Source organism: Meles meles, chromosome 13 (assembly GCF_922984935.1).
Source record: "Meles meles chromosome 13, mMelMel3.1 paternal haplotype, whole genome shotgun sequence".
Lineage (NCBI taxonomy): Eukaryota > Metazoa > Chordata > Mammalia > Carnivora > Mustelidae > Meles > Meles meles.
In genome coordinates, this window is record NC_060078.1 from 65,323,798 (window position 1) to 65,345,393 (window position 21,596).

Below are 21,596 nucleotides of genomic sequence, written 5' to 3' on the forward strand. Positions count from 1 at the left end.
AAACAGTTCAGGCCCGCCTCTGCTTCTGGAAGGAGAAAGGCCCAGAGAAAGCTGTTCTCTCATAGCCATGGACAAGGACTGCTCTTTCTCCAGAAATAGGGTCTGCCAAGTTTTCATTTTAGCTTAGTGCCATGGCCAGTGACTTCTCAAAGTCTTTCAGAAGACGACAGACTTCGCATGCAGGCTGACTGATGCTGGCCCACTGGTGTGAATGGGTTAGAAGACAGGGCTCCTTGCTGTGCTCCCTCTAAGCTTTCCTTCCCGCCTTAGGAGCTGCATTTGGACTTGAGAGTCTCATGGCTCAAGCTCTGCTCCAGCAAACGATCTCGGAGTCACATATTCTACTGCTATAGAAAATCCCATGCTCACTATTCACTGTCAGGCATCTTATCTTTTTTTTTTTCTTTTTCATCATATTCCTCTCAAACAGCATAAACAAAACAAACACTAAGTTCTACTAACTCAGAACAATTCTAAGAACAATTCTGAAGTCTCTTCCAGTTGCAAATTCCTTTGTTTTGGCCTCCATCACTTTACAAGTGGGAAAATGTAAATGTCTCACCCAAAGTCATCTGTTAGGTGGCAGCAGAGTCAAAAGACCCTTCAGCAACAGAAAGTCCTATTGCATTCATTACTAGAATGCAGGACCTTTGAGGGTGGAATGTCGACTTATTTCTCTTTGTATCCTATGATACCTACAGATTGATTTTTTTTTTTTTTAAGATTTTTTACTTACTTATTTGAGAGAGAGCATGAGAGGGTTAGAAAGGTCAGAGGGAAAAACAGACTCCCCACAGATCTGGGAGCCCGATACAGGACTCGATTCCGGGACTCCGGGATCATGACCTGAGCTGAAGGCAGTTGCTTAACCAACTGAGCCACCCTGGAGCCCTACAGATTGATTGTTAAATGAAATTTACTGAAAATGTGAAACTAGAAGAAAAATCAATATGGAATTTAAGAATTGATTCAAAGCTAACAAATATAACTAAATCGCATTATAAAACTAATGGGAATAAATTCAGGTCCTCAACTTAGAACTGTATGCAGCAGGTCAAATTGTTTAAATGCAATTGCTGATGATGGACCGGTACTTAGCCAGTAAGGGGAAGACAGGCATGTTCAGCGTGTATCTCAACATTTGTGAGGCCGACATTATCAAACTATGCTGTCTGATACTGGGGCTATCAGCCACAGGTGGCTATTTACATTGAAGTTAATTAAAGTTAAATTAGATTTAAAATCCAGTTCTTCAGGGCACCTGCCCTTCAGTGGCTCAGTCACTAAGCATCTGCCTTCGGCTCAGGTCATGATCCCAGAGTCCTGGGATCGAGCCCCACATCAGACTCCCTGCTTAGTGGGAGGCCTGCTTCTCCCTCTCCCACTCCTATTGTCTGTGTTCCCTCTCTCACTGTGTCTCTCTGTCAAATAAATAAATAAAATCTTTTCAAACGTAAATAAATAAATAAATAAATAAATAAAATCCAGTTCATCAGTCACACTAGCTATCTTTCAAATATTCAATAGCCACAAGTGGTTAATGTCTAAGGTATTTGACAGCTTAGAGGAACATTTCTATCATTATAGAAAGTCCTACTAAACGTTGCTATTTAGGGAGGATAATCACTACTATTCCTTCTAATAATTACATGAATGAGGAGGACACAGATGAGAAAAAAGTAAAGAGAAAACAGCGATGAGCCTTAGCTATTCTGTGCCAAATACTTAAAATGCCTTATTTCAGATAACAGTTACAACTTTTCACATAAGTAGGAATTATAATGATCCCTATTTTAAATTCGATGACACTGCTTGGAGAGGTTAAGTAAATCACCACAGTTATGCGTGTGTTAACTGGTTTAGCTGGGTTTTCACTCACGCCATCTGACATCAGAATCTATGCACAGCCGCCGAATTATGCCGCTTCTACTGAGGAACTTGAAACGTTTAGGGCCAGAGGGAACATTACACTTTGCATAAGCAATTCTTAATCCTCGATACATATAAGAAACATCTGGGGAGTTTGTTCAAGGTACAGTTACCTGAACCCTAATCCAGAGCAATGGGGGTGAGAGGGCACATGCGGGAATCCCCTAGTGCTTGGGTTAAGGAATGACCGTTCAGAGATGTTCTCATCCACCTCCCAGAGTTCAGGTAACAAAATGAAATACCTACCGCAGGTCACAGACAGTAACTACTGACAGATCTGGATTGAGAACCTGGATATCATTGTCACAGTCACAGAAGAACACGACTTAGGACATACTAATGAACAACAATTTTCTCTTTCCTGATGCATACTATTATTTCATGCAATTCACACAACACTTAGAAACTGTATGTCAGAATTCAGAATCTCGGGGCACCTGGGTGGCTCAGTGGGTTAAAGCCTCTGCCTTCGGCTCAGGTCATGGTCCCAGGGTCCTGGGATGGAGCCCTGCATCCGGCTCTCTGCTCAGCGGGGAGCCTGCTTCCCTCGCCCCACCACTGCCTGCCTCTCTGCCTAGTTGTGATCTCTGTCTGTCAAATAAATAAAATCTTAAAAAAAAAAAAAAAAGAATTCAGAATCTCACAATGCAAGTTTGTAAGAACTAAAGAACGAATGTAGCGCCACTCTCCTCCTAAGACAAGTAAGTCTCTCTCACTTAAAAGCAAAGCTTGTCTTCCTTGAGAAAATAATACTTCCCTCTGAAGCAGAGATAAACCCTCTTACTAGGAGCAGTATAATGTAGCAGAGATAGTATGACTGCCAACCAAGAAATCTGAATCCTAGTTTGGCTGCGCTCATAACTCTGCAATGAGGCCAAGTCTTACCTTTCACTGAACCTTAATTTTCTCATCTATAAAACTAGGGTGCAGTGTATGATGATCTCCAAGGTTCCTTCCAGCCGTGTCTCCATCCTGTCATTTGTGTGCAGGCTGAATAAACTTTGGAAATGAGATAGCCAACATGCCCCAGGAAGACACGTTCACCCCAATTCTATTTAATCTATTTATTCATGTCAAGGGAAAACAGGGAGACTTCAGATGAAAACCCACCCTCTCCTCTATCTTGTCAAGGCTCATTCTGATTCTTGAGACTGACTCATTGGAGCTCTTCCAAGACAGCATCCATTCAAGGAGACCCATTCCTTAGAGCTGCCTTCCAGAAACTGTAATGATATACCTACCTCTCACCCTCTTACATTCACGGCTGTTGCTCCCAAAATTATGAGGTGTCATATTATCACCTTAACATTTATCACCTTAACATCCATCAGCTCGTCTCTATACCTCTAATCCTGGCTTAACTGTAATGGATTTTTACATCGCTAGAGAGGTCAGCCAACCAAGACAGAAGTCACATCATGAATAAGCAGCATGCTGAATATACATGTCTTACCTTACGCTTGTTGGTAGGACACACGTAGAGATAGCTTAGAATTGTTTTCAGCCCAACTTTATCATTCAGCTTTTCATAAGTTGTTCCATAATCAGTTGACCTATAATTCAAAAGGAACATTAATGAGGACAGATGTATACGTCATTTGGCTGCTTGTCAGTATAATGCATGTTTTACATAGTAGAATGGCTCTCGGGAGGTTTCTAGATGATTCATGTAGTATATAATGATGCTTAATTATGTACACAGTAGCATCATGTGAGCGGTTAACATTTGCATTTAAATTGAATTGGTAAAAATTAAAACTCCATCTCTTTACTGCTCCTTCATGTACGTACACTGCATAAAGGATGTGGTTAATTTTCAAAGATTAAGAGATAAGGGTGTCTCTTGAATGGACCACAAAAATAGTTTTGATGTAGATGTGACATTTTCAAACCTTCTCTTTATCTTTGGCACGGTGGAAAAGCAGGTTCTCCTGATTTATCTACAAATTATGTTTCCTTTCATGAGTCATAGAATCTATGGTGGGTCAGTACCTTCAAAGGTCATTCAGTCTTTTCCTATTACTTAAGAGTAAGAAAACATCTTAATAATAAAGAAATTTCACAGTCTTACTCGGTGGCCTTTTCTGGTGTTAAGCAACCTGGAGTTGGGAAGACATTACCTCTTGGCACTAACCCCATCTTTTTTGAAGATTCTCTCATCTTTATCTAGCCCTTGGTCAATAACTTATTAATTCTGACTGAATCAATAGGCTTTAATCACCGTCTCTATCAAAGCTTATTACCTATTTCAGAATTGTAATCTCATTAGATCAGCATGACAACCATGTGCAGGAGGAAACATTATCTGTATTTGAAGAAAGAAGCAGACAGAACTTAAGTGACCTATTCAAAGAAAACAGCTGATAAATTGCCAGCGAGCATTTGAATACAGCTGTTCTGACCCTAAACCCTGTGTTACTTATACTATACCACAGTTTTCCTGTTGTTTTTGTTTGTTTCAATTTAAAGGAAACATACAATTTCCTCTTAGCCTTCTTTTTACATATAGGAGATCCTAATTCATCATTCATTCATTTATTCATTTACATGTATAGAACGCCTAAAACGTGCCAGACCCTGTGCCATGTGCCAGGATACAGCACATTGCCTCCACTCTCAAAAATCTAACAGCTTGGGGCGCCTGGGTGGCTCAGTGGGTTAAGCCGCTGCCTTCAGCTCAGGTCATGATTTCGGGGTCCTGGGATCGAGTCCCACATCGGGCTCTCTGCTCGGCGGAGAGCCTGCTTCCCTTCCTCTCTCTCTGCCTGCCTCTCTTGTGATTTCTCTCTGTCAAATAAATAAATCTTTAAAAAAAAAATCTAACAGCTTTATTTGAGAGGCAGAAATATAAGGCTATAATGTGTTAAGTTCAATGCTATAGATTAAAATTAACAAGGCTTAGAAAAAACACTTGGTTTAAATAGAAACACAAAAATGAAACCATTTTAATTCATTCCTGATAGTGGTCAACGTACACATGCCTACAGGCCATAAAGACTACACAGAAGAAGTTTGTGTTAACAACCTCATCACCATTGGTAGACGCTACCCTGGACCAGGCACCCGAGCAAGAAAGCTGCATAATGTGCGATCTTAAGGGATTAAGAATTTAATCTGGCTGGAGATCCAGGGCATTTTCCCCCTAAAATTTGTATATAGAGAGATAATTTATAACTATAATAAACTATATTATAAATTACATAATCAATTATATATAATTAGATAACAGTCAACACTTTATAGAATTTAGGGGATGCTGCAAATCAATGAAGACTGGGGTATTATGTAAAACTTCAAGAACTATTGCCCTTGAAAATGGAAAAGGGGTAGGGTTTTAGGAAAGAGAACTAGAGGGTAACTTGTGTCACTCAATATATAACTGGCTTTCTTCTGGACCAGCTTGTGCTCTATCCCAATCCAACAAACAGTGGTTTGATAGCCAAGAATACCTGAAGAGCATTCAAAACTCACAGATCTTATCCATGAACCACAACAAACCTCTTTAGATCCTCCTTCCATATTAATTTCCCCCCCCAAAATTCATGCTGATGTGAAATTTCCTCCAGCTTTCTAAGGAGTACCTGAGACTTCTTTCTTCACTCAGTGGAGTCTTGGTGTTTGACATATTTTCCCCCACTCCTACCCTGGCCTTACTAGGTCAACTTCCTCTGCTTCCTAAGACTTCCTTGTCTCCAAAATTTCACTAGCTTTTCTCTAGGTCCTTTCATGGGATAACTTTTTCTAATCTTTATTCTAAACAATAATCACAAGTTCAAGAACAAACAAATAGATGCAAAAATCTATTGGGTGGGGGGCAGGGGGCAGTAATGGGAGGAGGACAGAGTGTGTGAAGAATGCTCCACTGGCAGATGCTGTCCAGCCATCGGTGGACATCAGCAGGACTAAGTTGGAGATGAGAGAACGGCTTAATTTTCCTAGTGGGATAATCAGAATGGAGGCTAGAGAAGTAGAAACTAGTCTACAGGGGGATAATAATTAGTTTCTTATCATGTCTATCAACTTGATCCTTGATCAATGAGTATGTTTACATTAAAAAATCAAACTCTACAAGGACAAAGGAGGATGCTCCATGAGGATTCTACACAGAATCACTCTCACTTGTGTGTGTGTATGTGTGTGTGTGTTTAGCTGAAATTTCAGTGTGACAGAATGATAATAGAGTGACCAGCTCAGACATACATTTGTAATATTTTTCTCAGAGAGCTTACAATACGTTATTGGATACTTTCCCCTTATTACAACGTCACCAGTCCAGATCCTTCAAGGTGTCTGCCACCATTGTTTAATGCTGTCTCTTGCCCCTTGCTTTTTCAAAGCTCAGAAACTGAATCAAAATTTAATTCTCAATTCCAGCAGAGCTACATGTTTAAACATTATGGCATTGTAATAATTACCAGAGAGGGAAAAAATGATGCATTTCCACATGCCCAAAATGGCACAGACTAGCAGTTGTCCAAAGTTGTCCCACGAAATGAGAATTAGATAGAGTGTTACATGCATCATGAGTAATACTAAGAGTCAGCCAAAATACATGGATTCGAAGGTACAGAAGCGAAAATATTTAATTTTTGCAGGCCATTTGGTAAGTAGTTACTGTGCTAAGTTCCCTGAATAGCACTTCTGCCAGTCTTATCACATGGTCCTCTCCCTTGGAGACCTCCTAGATTCTATCACAGTCCAGCACCCTAAAGATTGAAGGTTGGCACAGCAGAGGTCCTCAAGAAATTCACTCAGCACCAAGAGGAGCACCTGCTCTGATTGGTTGGTGCCTATGCAGGTCAGCCTGAGCCCCAGTGGAGGAGACAGTGACCTTGGAGAAGGTACCACACCCTGGAAAGCAATTCCTGGTGCCCATCTGCAAACTCCTCTTCCCAGCTAACAGATGCTTCCATATCCTTGTATGGTCAACGGTGGGAACTGCAGCCCTTTAGGGATCTGGGCTTTGAAAGAGCGGATGAGAGACAGATAGTTGAGCAGCAGGCAGGCTGGTGAGCCAATGTACTGGCTGTTAAAATATTCTAAGTATCGTCCCTAGGTATGGGGAAGAAGAGTGTTATCCGAGATCAAAAAATGTTAGGAAATACTTGATAATGCAAAATTTAATGTTCCTTTACTTGAGAACTTATAAATTTTATTCTTCTCATATACATACATAAATCTTTTTATTTTAATATACACTGTGAACATCTTAAATGCATATTCCATGAAGCACTTTCCAAACATATTTGACTCTAAGATTCATTCTTGAAGGATAGCTAATTAAATTACTGTTCTGAGCAACATACTTCAGAAAAGCATATCAAAGACCAAAAAAAAAAAAAAAAAGGCAAAACAAAGATTATGAATCTTGGTTTTATAAGAAAAGGGGAACAATAAAAATATTTAAAACAAACCAAATTTGCAAAGAGAAATGGCAACCTATGCTAACCATAAAATGACTGATGTTATCAAGGCAAAAAAAAAAGTAATCTTAAAAAGATGTGTAGCACACAGAAATGTTTCTATGATGCAATATAAACAGCCCTGAATTCTCAGCTTGTACCATTTTTTAAAACATTCCAAAACAAACATTTTTTTTTTCAGGTTTTGTTTACAGGTTGACTTATATACAGATGGAAAACAGGGTTTTTGTCAACATCTATGCTGTGCAAGAAAAAGCTGAAAGCTTAAAAAAAATTAGCATTCCAATAAAGTAAATATGCAAGTGATTAAATCAAGGCGCACAGGTTTTTGCTTTTGATTCTTTTTTTTTTTTTTAAAGATTTTATTTATTTATTTGACAGAGAGAGAGATCACAAGTAGGCAGAGAGGCAGGCAGAGAGAGAGGAGGAAGCAGGCTCCCCGTGGAGCAGAGAGCCTGATGCGGGGCTCGATCCCAGGACCCTGAGATCATGACCTGAGCCGAAGGCAGTGGCTTAATCCACTGAGCCACCCAGGCGCCCCTGCTTTTGATTCTTAATCCTTATACTACCTTTTTGCAAACATACTTTAAATAGTGACTTTTAGAACATTTGAAAGTATGTCTTTATTTAAGTATTTACTATAGTCATAGAGCTGAAATGAGCTGCCCTGATGGACAGAGAAACCACGTTCAACTGCATGGCACCGCCTACCTTCCAAGACCTCATGCTCTCTCTCAGATGGTGGTGTCCCGTCACACGCAAAGGGGTCAATACAGAGCATGACTGGTCTCCACAGGGAGCAGTGGAAAGAAAATGTGATTGCATTTTCCTCTGCTATAATCATATACCATCAAATGAGATAATAAACAAGCACAGAATAATCTGTAAACTAAATTAATCCATAAAAAGTAGTACACACCAGGACTGGCGTGGAATAGCAATCCCTAATGACAGCTTGTGTTTATTTGTTCTGTCACTCATTTTTTCTTGATCACTTTTGGTATCCTTTACCCATCACTTACTGAAACCCACAACATGAACCCTCAAAAAGAAAATGAATCACAGAAAATACTTTCGATGTAGCTTTTTTAGAAGAGAAAATATTCGTGAAGTTACCACTGCCATTTTTAAATGGAACCAAATCTAGTCTACCGTATTTTTTTTTAAGATTTTATTTATTTATTTGACAGAGAGAGAGATCACAAGTAGGCAGAGAGGCAGGCAGAGAGAGAGAGAGGGAAGCAGGCTCCCTGCTGAGCAGAAAGCCCAATGTGGGACTTGATCCCAGGCCCCTGAGATCATGACCTGAGCCTAGCCAAAGGCAGCGGCTTAATCCACTGAGCCACCCAGGCACCCCTCTAGTCTACTGCATTTTAAAGGATATGTGTGCCAGTAGCTTTGTGTGGGGCTCGACTTAGAGAGGTAAGGATGAGAACCGGAATTTGAGAGTGAATGATGCTACACTTCACTTCTGTAGTAAGTGTGCCAGGATTTCCTGATGGACTGTCATGCTTAGGAAACCTAACAGATAATAAAAATGAACGTTTATAGGGGTGCTTACCATGTGGCGTAAGCCCTTCACATGCAGAAGCCCATGAGATGGACACTGATATTAATCACAGGTTACAGAGAAGGAGGAATCAGGGATATAACTGAGGCCACAGAATTTGGATGACACAGTCCTCACGTGGCTGTCTTTTGAGAGCCTTCATCTAAGCCCATGCTGCACTCACTGCCTCTCTCAAAGCCACTAGAGGAAAAGGAAATCTATTTACAAAATCCAGCTTAGCATTTCTTTGTAAAAGGAATATGAACTCAAAGTGTTTGAAGTTGTATATGGTGTAGACCAAAACCTGACTTTTCTTCATACCAGGCAAAAGGACAGAGGGCCTCCCAGAGAGAATCCACCTGAAGAAAACCATAAGAAGAAACTGCCACAATGGGCTAAGAAGACAAGGCAGGTCATCCATCTGTGGTACACAAGCTCCTAGGAAGGTGAGAAATATGGAGAAAGTAAGTGGGTCAGCTTGTGAATTATGTGGTGATGTCTCGTGAAGATTATCAAGACGTCACAGCTTTATAGAAAAAGGAAGTACTTGAAGTCAAACAAAACCAGACACCGGCTAGAAACTAGTTGAGCAACCGGTCCATCCCCTGGGGTCCTCAACAAAGCAACTTCAGACATGCTTTTTTATCTACTAAATTGGTGACATAACAGATGCCCAACTCAATTCCTCTGCCTTCTCTGCCTGCCCCCACCCCAGCACGCTCCAGCCTTGCTATTCTCTGTGTCTAGAAAGCTCTTCCCGCAGATAATTTTCTGTCTTTTCCCTTCCGGAATGCAAGCTCCATGAGAGAAGAGCAGAAAGGATGTCTGTTTCCCGCCGCTGTCTTCCTCAGAAGAGTGCCCCGTACATGGCAGACCCTCACAGCCTGTTCTTCACGGACTGGCTGACTCGAAGGAAGCTTGTTCTTCTTGCATTTGCCAGCTGGACTTCTACTAAGTCAAAATGAAGAAGCCTGCAACGTTTGGCCAGGGTCTACTACAGTCCTTGCTCCTAGCACATTCAGTCAGCCCTTAGGGGAGATGTGGGGCCAGGGTGGGGAACATGTTCTAAACACTCCTCTACTGTTTAATCCCGAAACTCCTGCCTGCCATCTTAGACTCCTCTAAGTGCCATAAGGGCAGGGGACACACGTTTGGTTCACCCCCCACCCCCTGACAAATCCCCAGGCCTTGGGACGATGGTGGCACATCATGATGGTGTCTTCTCCATACAGAAGGTGAGGAATGTGGAAGACTAATGGACACTTTTTGAGCCAAGAACGAGCCAGGCTACTTCTTCAAAAAGAAGTAACCTTCGGACCCCAGAGAGGTAACAGGTCCTAGTGCATGCGCACCAAGCCAGACTGCCAAGGTCACAAAACAAAGATGGAAGCTTAGGGACAGGAAGCAAGGAAGAACCGGGGCATGACTCAAATCAGTGCCGATGAGATGTCCCAAAAGCGGAACAGCATCCTCCTCTAAATCAAGCAGCTGTGGCTTGTGTGTTTTGTTTCTTTCCTAAAATCATTAAGAGCAGCCACTTTCACTGCTCCTAGTACATTTGGCAGCATAAAAATAGCTTCTACAGCCAAAGGCACATGGGCTGCATGGCAGACACTGCTCCCTAATAACTTAGGATGCATGAGGTTAAAGCAGTGAGAATAATTTAGGGTTTGGAAAATGTTTGCGAGTGAGTCGACATTTAAATAACTTCATTATCATTCATTGACAGATTTTTTTAACCTGTCAGTGCAATTGATATTTCTATTACCATGTTAAAACAAACCTCTGCACATTTTAAATACAGTCACCAGATTCCATTAGTCTACTCACTGTCAAGAAAATATCTCCAAATCCATTTTTCTTAATACCTCAAGAATATAATAGGCAATCTACATCAAACGATGACGTTCAGCTGAAGGAAATTGTCTCCTGCTTTCTAAGGATTCTGCCATGAAATACGTTTGCCTGTCAGCCTAAACATATAATTTAAATGTGCTGCTGAGACGTTATGGTGCATCCTGAGTGGAACAAGCTTCCCTCTGTTTCTTGGATACCCTGAGCTTTTCAGGTTAATTTGCAGAATTACAGAGAAGGGGGGTTAAATATTGGGTTTAGGGAGAGACGTGTCAAGGTGATATAAAGATATTTCTGCTCTGCCATGGGTCACAGTATTTCCAATTTAATATGATTTGTAAATTTTTTAAAGTTTTTTGTTTTGTTTTGTTTTTTTAATGTAAGTGATGGGTACCTATGTGTCCACAAGTTGTAAACATTCCCGCTCATCTTTCTGGTCCGGCTGAGCCACTGTCTTCGTCTCCTTGTTGGAGTATCCCGTTGCGTTCCTGTTGTTTCTTTCTTGTCACCCAGGGTAGCTGAGGTAAGAACCCTCTTGAATGCTTCTGAATGCGACTATGTAGGACTCCAAGGAAAAGATGGCAATGTTGTCCACACCATGTTGCCACACACACCACGTATTTCCACGAGAGGTGAAAATATTTGTCCATGATACAGAGAACATCAAAACAGCGGTTACTCTACCTCGGAAAGAACTTTCAGTTCATTGAGTATAAAAATAACTAAAATCTGCACTGATACCTGGATCTCTAGCTATTCTGCCTAAGAAAGGGAGGGCAAATAATTTAAACAGAGGTCTCCTTTTTAAGCAAAGGTTTCTTATTCAGGAGCAAGGACAGGAAGAATATTATCCTTAACTAGATGAGGTCCACGACTTTCTTCTCACGCACCTGCCGGTCTGAAGCATCTCTCTCTGTACCTTCCACTCCCACTCGACTTTCCAAGCTGGGGCAGGCGGTTACCATCCTGCTGTGGCTAGTACCCCTTGCAAGAACACACTAAAGTGACCGCTCGCTCTTTCTCACAGGTGCAGCTGCTCTCATGCCTCCAAGGCTTTGCACATGCCGTACCCACTGCTCAGCAGACAAGCTGGTCATGGTGGCGAGGGCAGAGGGCACTTGCTCCTTCTTATCTTTCAAGATTTCATTCCACAATGCCTCTCCTGGCAATGCCCGATGACTAGGGGACTTCATTCTTCCTTCGATGACATCCCAGATCCCTGTACATTGTATTGAAACTGTCAAGGCTCACAGTTTTGTGTGTTAATAGACTCTGTTCTCTGAAGGCAGGACTCGTTCATATTTACGCTTTCACCCTGCTTTCTACTCGTTTCTCTGTTTCAAGGCTGGACTCAAATACCCCTTCTTCACTGAACTTTCTCACAGCCCTTTGCAGAATGAGCTCAAACTTATCTGAATGACTCCTACATTGGTTTTAAATTCCGCGGTGTGTGACCTTATCTGGTGCTGCTCGCCCCACCTGCTACCACCCGCTAGGGAGCACAGTGCATTTAAGCTGACTCTTCTGTCCCTCCAACATTGTAGCTCCTTCTTAAAATCCGAAATGGGCTCCAACCATGGTGCTGATTGAACTGAACACCACTTCTCTTAAATATTCTCCTCTGTTATTGCAAAATATAATTGGAGAAATTTCACGATAGATGGTTGCATTTTTTTTTGCAGGGTGGGGGGCAAGAAAATTTTAGGGTTCTCCTACCGTAAGTTTATGTCAGGTAAGAGTCATTAGACATAAATATAAGAGAATTTAAGGCCTTACTTAGGAAGAACTCATACAAATATGTACACAAAATGTCTTAGACATTGTTAAAGTACTCAATATAAATATAGCAATGGAAAACAAAACATGCATTTATCAGTTACACAAAGATAAATTTTGGGGGGGCATTCAACTTTGCCAAGGGCTCTCTCTTCTGATATGACCCTGATGCCCAGCCATTTCTGATCCATCACGCAGTGCGTTACCCCACGCTCATACCTGCCTGCCAAACTGTTTATAAGTAATAAAAGTGAATGCTTACTGAACAGTTAAAACACAGCACACACTGGCTGAGCACTTTACAAGGACTGGCTCGGTTAATTCTCATGGCATTCCCTGAGTCAACTACTGGTATGATTCACATCTTATAGATGAGGAGATCGAAACTTAGAGAGGATGACTGGCTTGCCCAGTGCTACATGGCAACAGTGACCTGAGCTTGATTCAGACCTGGGTAGTTAGTCTCTGAAGCCTAGATGCTTAATACAGACATGGAGGAGCTCATGTTTTGAAACTGCGCTCTTTACAGAAGGATAGTTTGTCTGAAAAAATGAAATAGGATGGAATTTTCCAGTGAAGCACACAGAACTTAGATCACCTGCCTCTCAAACAATGAGGCACCACTATGCATCATATCTGCCAGTTATCATCCTAAAGTCAATTTTGTGTCTGAAGGAGGACCCCCAGGCCAAGCACCAAACAAGCCAAGACTCAAAGTTATTGATAGTACTAGAGACCACTGCAGACTTTCCCCCTGGTTGTAAAGAGTTCCAGACAGGAAATGGCATACAGAAAATATATATATATGTAAAATCTCCTGCATTTTGCCATCCTTGTCAGAAAACAAATTTGAGCTATAATTGCTAATTGTCACATGTGACTTCTGTCCGAGCACTCACTCTCTTACAGGACACCCTGTTTGGCTAAAGCAGCACCATAATTGTCTTGCCTTGGGAACAGGCAAACAGAAGTGAAATGTTTATTGAATGACGTCAATGTTACTTGGTCCTCCTTGCCCTTCAATCAGAACATGCGCATGAAAATTACGAAAAATATAAAAAAACTAATGATGTACTGTATGTTAGCTAATTGAACATAATAAAAATTGTGAAAAATGTATTCTAGAAGCATAAGCAACTTAAAAGTTTAATGGTGACAATGGGTTGTATTTGATTCCCTGATTACAAATGATCCAATTATCCAAAGGCGTGGAAGTTGTCCTCTGGGTGTCACGGTCTAGGGTCAAATCATTAGGGTCTGTTTCCCGTAGATGGACAGAACGTTATCTTCACATGATGGTGCACAACTGAGCTTCTGCTACCTTGAGTTTTCTGAAAGTTAAGTGAATGAAAAATGAGTGAGATGCTTCGTCATATGTAATTGGAGAGGACTGGACTAGCTGATCTCTAGCCTTGTTTGTAATACTCTAGAATTCCTGTAGCTGGAGGAGTTTGGGGGAATTCTGCATCCATAGGGAAGCCTACGACACACTTCTGAGAAGTAAGGCTTAGAAAAAAATGCCATCCCAAAACTTTACGAGACAATCAGGGCTTGAAGTGTGGAGATGGAGGTATATCCTCTGCCTGCTACATCCTATCTATTTTCTTCTCAGTTTCTTTAGAAGTGAAATGATTGAGACTGGCCAGGAAAACATGCTTTGTTCATTGTTGCATATCATTGCAAGATTTTATAATGTCACCATTTCTGTGTTCCAATTACTTTCAGGAAAGCTAAAAATTCTAGACTATTAAAACTTCAATAAGATCTTAGAAATGTATTCATCTTTATTCAATGGTTTTCTTTCTTTCTTTTTTTTTAAAGAAGTGGGAAAGTTTAAGCCCTACTCTATACATTCAACAGATAGGGAGCTATCCTCATTGAAGCAACTGTCTGCCCTTCCAACCTGTGTCCCCACGCCCCTCCTGCCCCCACCAACCCCCACACATCCCAGTCATCCCAGTCTTCCTCTTTTAGTAATTCTTTAACATTTTCACACAGCTTCCAGGGCTCAAAAAAGCAGTTTCCACACAATGGAACAGGCTCAACTATATGATTCTGCAGATGAAGAAACTGAGAGTCAGGGTAGAGCAAGTCAAACATTCAGGTGAGCCTTGAGTCATGAAGAGAACCCAGGTTTTCTGATTCTCATGCCAAAACACTTCTCAGAATTGCAGGTTATCAAATATAAACATATTTTCATCTCATCTGAGAATAAAATTCACTTTATAAAGCCTATCCATCTTAGAACTGATTAATACTGTAAAGAAGGAACATAATACTATATGGGGAAAAGCCGATTCTCCTCCAAAACCAAAAAAACAAACCACAGAGGCTTAGATGTTTAAGAAACCTGTACAATTGCTCTTTGGAATCATACCAAACTAAAAACAATGGCAACATTTGGGAAAGGAACCAGGTCTAGAGCTGATAGTCAAAGAGGATATTAAAAATTTTTAAATTACCTATAATCCTTACAGAGAATGTACTCCAGCATCCATCATGGAATAGATTAAACAAACAAACAAAAAAGCCCAGAAACACTTGTATCACTGGTGTGTACTCCCTCCAGTCTTCATGCAGTGATATCTAACTAACCCCACAGGCAAAATCCCTTCCACACAATCTGGATGATGCAGCTAACTAGGGACAGAGTTCTAACCTATACCATCAGTTGAGGCCACACTGACATTCATCCACAAGTATCCAGAAGAATGGCCTGGTCCTACTGCCCTCAGATTTTCCAATTTTGTTTAAAAAGCAAAGTAATATCAGAAAAACTGGCAGTCCCATCCACAATCTTAAAACAGCCCCTTCCCTTGGGAAGCCTGGGTGGCTCAGAGGGTTAACTGTCTGCTTTGGCCCCAGGTCATGATCTCAGTGTCTTGGGATACAGCCTCGAGATAGGCTCCCTAATCAGCAGGGAGCTTGCTTGTCCCCCCCCCCGCCCCCCCCCCCCCCGCCCCGTCTGTCTGCTCATGCACATGTGCTCTCTTGCTCTCAAATAAAATAAAATATCTTAAAAAAAAAAGTAGTCCCTTCCCTGAATTCGTACATGCTTCAAGATGAGCACAGTATAAATTAAAAGACTCAGATCCTTTTCTGTAGCACTGGTGGCACCTGAAGACGTGGTAACAGGTGCTGCAAAATGTTTGCCAGAATCCAAGCCTGATTCTTTGCAACCAAGCATAATGCGCAGCTCCCTTGAAGTTAATCTAATTACTAGAAACAGAGTAGCGCTATAGTGCGGTGGCCCATTCCTTCACCCATTCAACGATTATGTGTGTTGTGTTGTGTCTCCCATGTTCCATGCTCCCTTGTTCTGGGCCCTGGCAATTAAAGAGAGAAAGGAAAAACAGACAAACAAACAACAAAAACAACTACAAAATTGCTCTTCTTGCAGTGGGGAGATGGCAGTGGGGAGAGACAGATTGTAAACAGAGACATGAACGTATTTTTCAAGGGATGATAAACACCATGAAGGAAAAGAAGAGGAAGGAGGACAGAGAGGGAAGATGGGGTGTGCAGCTTTACACAGCATGGTCAGAGAAAGGCCGCTGTGATCAGACCTTTGAGAATACACTGTAATGACAGAAAGTGGGTAAGTATGTACCGTGAGAAAAGGCATTAAAGACAATGGGAAGAGCAAGTACCAGGACATTAACTGAGGTCCCAGCTCAGAGTGTGTGACTCACGGAAAGGAGGTGAGCACACCCAGGGCAGAGGTTATAAACAAGGAGGAGAACAGAAACATAGTTGGCCACTTCATGAAGACAATACCACCTATACTACACCAAGCCTCCCAGGCCCTATTAAGCCCTTGGAAGGTTCTGAGAAGGGGAAGCATGATCCTAGCAACATCTTAATAGCATAAAAGTGCCGGGAGCTTAGTTTCCATGCCTGTAAGAAGGGAATAAAATGATATCCATTTTCATAGGATCGTTGGAAGGGTTAAAGGAGATGCTCCCTGAAAGTTCTTGATGTGTAGCAAGAATTTATCAATGTAAACAGTTATTATTGTAGGTGGTCATTGGTTTAAGAGAATTTGCTTCCAAGGAACAGATTTAGGAGATATAATCTGAAGGTCCAAAGGGTGAAAATGATATAGAACATAATAGATCACTGACTTAGAACAACTTATTTGAAATCCCAGAGGAAGAGGGAAAAAACAACAGAAAAAAAATATAAAGGGAAGTGAGATGCAGCGTGGTTTCTTAAAACAGATCATTCTCCTTGATATAACATTCCTAGAAGATAGTTAGCAGGACGCACTGATAATGGTGGGGACTGTGTAATCTGGATGTGGGAGTTTAGGGGATGAAACACTACATCCTTAAGCAGATCTCACTCTCACAAGACATCAGAAAACACCGCTGGATGGAGGTGAGTTGGTGGCACATTATTTTAGAGAACTCATTTCTGAGTAGAACTTAGATCTGATGCCCTGACCCAGATTCTTCTTAAAATATTTTGGTCCTATAACTATTTCTCAACCCCCAAAGCCACCCAAACTTATTTTCTATACATATCCCTGCTTTTTACATTCCCACTTTTTCAAACTATAATTCTCTCTTTCTCTCAAAAATAATGTCCTCTAATTCACCTCCATTAAGCACCATTTTCAATTTTCCAATAGCTGGGTCCAGTTTCTAATTGCACCAGTAACTCCTTCAACTCAAGGCCTTTAGACTTTTCTCACTTCAGAACATTTAGTGTTTATATGTCTACCTTACAAGAAAAGCAATGAGGGGTCACCCTTCCAAAAGGAGTCAGTGCCAGGTCTCGTCACAATAATGGGCTCTGAAGTTGCCAGTGCAGGCTTTGCCAATGACCTGCTGAGTGACTTTGGGCAAGTTGCCCAACATCTCTGGGCTGTATTTTTTAATAATGCTGATTGACCTCACAAGGTTGCTGGGCGGAATCACTAATCAACCTGATTGTGAAACACTTAGTCAATAGAATCCTTTATAAATATTTACTAATATACAATGAGCTCATTGCATTTGAGAGTCAAAGAATTTGCATCATCAGAGAAAACACTATCTAGACCCTGAAATAATAGTCAAACATTGTGCCTGAAATGGATCGTTTCTCTTAAATAAAAGTCTACTGGCATTTTGGGATGGTTTGGTTTCTTATCCTAAGTGATGGGAGTGAATCAGATCAGAGAAGTTTAGTTACCCACTAAATAAAGAAAAGAGTGATTCTAGTCCATTAAAGCAGTAAAATGAATGCAGCCATCAAAAGAAAACCCCTGCCATTTGCAACGACATGGATGGAACTAGAGGGTATTAAGCTTAGCGAAAAAGTTAATCGGATAAGGCGAACCATAAGAGACTATGGACTCTGAAAAACAACCTGAGGGTTTTGAAGGGTCAGGGGTGGGAGGTTGGGGGAACGTGGGTAATGGGGAGGGCACGTTTTGCATGGAGCACTGGGTGTTGTGCAAAAAGAATGAATACTGTTTCGCTGAAAAAATAAATAAAATGGAAAAAAAAAAAAGTTAATCGGATAAAGACAACTATCATATGATCTCCCTGATATGAGGAAGTGGAGATGCAACGTGGGGGGTTTGGGGGTAGGAAAAGAATAAATGAAACAAGATGGGATCAGGAGGGAGACAAACCATAAGAGACTCTTAATCTCGCAAAACAAACAGGGTTGCTGGGGGGAGGGTGGGTAGGGAGAAGGTGGTAGGGTTATGGACATTGGGGAGGGTATGTGTTATGGTGAGTGCTATGAAGTGTGTAAACCTGGCGATTCACAGACCTGCACCCCTGGGGCTACATTACATTACATTATAATGAACATACATTATATGTTCATAAAAAATTTTTAAAAATTTATTAAAAAAAAGCTGAGCCTACCTCTAAATAATAATAATAAATAAATAAAATGGTTTTTAAAAAAGCAGTGAAATGATATGCAGGAGGAAAAGTATTCAACACTCCTATAAAACATTGTGTACAACTGAGTTTATCACTTGACAAACCAGATGAACTGAGGACATTGCTGGATACTGGGGATGAAACATTCAATAAAACAAGGACTCCCGTCTCAAGGAGCATGCATTTCAGCATAAGAGACAATCAATCCTACCAATAAAATTATTTGATATTTTGCTGTTTATATAAGTTCTCAGATGAAGATGAAACAGACTAGGAGTCCCTGGGTGGTTAAGTCAAATAAGCATCCAACTCTTGATTTTGGCTCAGGACATGATCTCGGGGTTGTGAGATGGAGTCCCTAGTCCAGTTCTGTGGAGTCTGGTTAAGATACTCTTTTTCCCTTTGCCTATCCCTGTGCTCTCTCACTCTCTCCCTCCTTCCCCCTCTTAAAAAAAAAAAAAAAAAAAAGAACAAAAGAAAGAAAAACAAAACAGGGTACTGCTATAAAAAGGGGCAGCACGGTGATTACTTTCCTTTGGATAGCCTTGGAAGACTTCTCTGGGCAGATGACTTAAACTGGGGAGGGAAATGGGAGTACATGGAAAACAGAAGAAATTACAGTTTCAAAGGCCTTAAGGTATATTCAAGGAACCAAAGAAAGTTGCAGGCTTATAGCTCAGAGGGTAATGAGTGGAGAGAAACAGGCAGTGGCTGGATCAGGCCAAAAGCCTTCCTTGGAGGACAGTATAAGAAAGTTGGGTTTTCTCATTGGTGAGATGGGAAGGCACACAAGGGATGTGATCAAAAATATGACAGAAACTGACATTTTTTAAATGGTCATTTTGTCTGCTGTGTGTAGAATATACTAGAGAACAGCAGGGAGTCCAGTTAGGGGATAAAGATGGCTTGGAGAGAGGACTTAGACTAGCAGTCCTCCTTAGGCTTCATTTTTCAGTGAGGAATACTTACAGGCCATCATCAAATTATCAGCTGCACCAGAACACAGCAGCTTATAATTATTTCTATCGACAATTTCTAATAATTTCTATCGGTTATTTACAACATTTTCCAGTTACAATAATTTTTTTCAGTTTACGCTTTTTAGTGTAATCCTACAGGACTCAGTACAGGAAACTTCCTTTCCCTGTAGGACAACTCCCGTGATTTCTGATTACAGATACCCTGGATGGGATGTGGCTTCTTTGACATTGAGGGTGAAGATTTTATAAGCAACATGAATAATTCAGCAGTGTATTAGTTGTGCTTTATTATTACTCTTTACTTCAACTTGAACTATACTTTGAGAGTTATGGACTTTTTTTTTTTTTTTTTTAATCAGCAGAAGCTCATCTATCACTTTGCATCCAAGGGAGCTACCAGGTTATAGAGTTTGCTATTTATAGCAACAATTGTGATTCAAAATGAGAATCAGTATTTTGTTCCCTTGCCATCTAACCTTAGGTCGGGCACAGGATCTACAGATGGAATTTTACAGGAAGTGAAATGAAAGCACATAGCTGGAGATTAATGCCAGAGCAAGTGCTCAAGGGAATGCACTCTCTGGCTGCTTCCCAGAAGAAAAATGGTCAATAATGTGGACTGTGTGTCAAAACCACATGGAGGGGTGGCAGAGAAGTGACAGGCAGGATGCCCCAGCATTTCCACATCAGGGTGCATTAGCCTAATTCTCTGAAAATGGAGGATGATCTCCCAAAATTCTGTTCAGAGACTGCCTCATTAAAGAAGTCTCCAGGACTTGTTAAATCTTCAGCTCTTTATTGAGTACCATTTATGTGGTTAGCTGTGAGCTATACTTCCCTCCCACACTGCTGTATAACTTATGTCCCTTGCAAATTACCACCACCATCAGCACCCACTTAATCAGTCCCTCCATCCTGTACCCAAAGATGTGGTTCATTAAGAGGGTTTTCTAGACGCTTCCCATGGACGGAGACCAGGCCTGTATGGTGTCCTCTGCACTCAGCATAAAGGCTTCAGTAATTAGGTATTTATCTAATTTTTTCTTATAGTAATGAGGCTAATGAGAATCTGTTGCTATTTTCATACCTCTGAAGACATTTCAGCTCTTGTTTGCTTTAAAATGTGTTTGAAAATCCTGGGAGAGACCTTTGCTTTTTTTGCCGCAGCTGGGTTTTTATACAAATTATGATTAATAACCAATCTTCCCTAAAATTCAGGGAACAAAACTCAGGTTGATTAATGGGCTTTAGGAGGAAATTCAAACATCAGTCTATTCTTGAAGAGGTCATACTCTAGTTTAAAAAAAAAATTGATAGAGCACTCAGCAAAGAAAACATAGGTGAAGTTTTGTGAACTGTGGAGAATAAAATAAATATTTGATGTGCTCATCATGAGAGACTTCTAGGACCTGACGGACTAGAATTCTGGAGAAGGACCAGGCAAAATGCAGATTCTGGAAGAATCTGGTTCCTCTGGAAAGCCAATCGCACTTGCACACTAAAGAGGAGTCATCAGCTCCTGCAGAACCTGAGCTGGTCCCACAGTACAGAGGAGAGAAGCAAAGGGACAGAACATGCCTAAAAGGAGCAGGGCTTCTTCCAAAGCACCTGGCAAGGTGCTCTTACAGACGTGCTTCCTAGTTTCCAGATGATGAAAGCAAGGGTCCGAGAATTGAGGGAAAGTGTCCATACTCACACAACTGATAATGGGTAGAACCTGGTTTCAAAAGTCAATCTGGCTGACTCCACAGTCCATACCATGGAGTGGTACCTTCTACCTCTCTCTCTGCCACAGACTACCCAAGAAGGAATTGAATACTGCAGGTCTCCCTGACCCTCACTCCTTACCTATGCATGTCCCTATGGTCTAAATGGCCAAGTTGCATATGACCTAGGGAATTTGTTTTTGATGAGTTATTAAACTGATATGAGCAGGCTAAGAGCAGACAGGGGTTCTTTTAAAGGTCCAGAGAGAACCAACCACTATTTCTAAGTCGAAATATTTCCCTGGTCACTTTGCTGGTATTTCTCATCTGGGGTGCCACCATCTCCTAGGGGACCCTTTGTAAATTTGTGGAATGTGTTAAAATTGTTGTAATAAAAAAAAGATAAATAAGACTGTCATAATGATTGGAGGGGGGCTTGGGGCATGGGCCAGGAGATGCTAGATACCAGCACACATAATGTTCAACTATTACAC

General features: G+C 41.1%; 1 protein-coding gene across 7 annotated transcripts in view; it reads right to left on the reverse strand.

Moving 5' to 3' along the window:
• SORCS1 (sortilin related VPS10 domain containing receptor 1) overlaps positions 1–21,596 on the reverse strand; it is a 513,368-nt gene that overhangs the window by 225,860 nt on the left and 265,912 nt on the right. For all 7 annotated transcript variants that reach the window (XM_046027660.1, XM_046027661.1, XM_046027664.1 and 4 more), the window contains one exon: positions 3,383–3,482. In XM_046027660.1, coding sequence (XP_045883616.1) covers positions 3,383–3,482 — 100 coding nt within the window. The remainder of the gene's footprint in view (positions 1–3,382; positions 3,483–21,596) is intronic.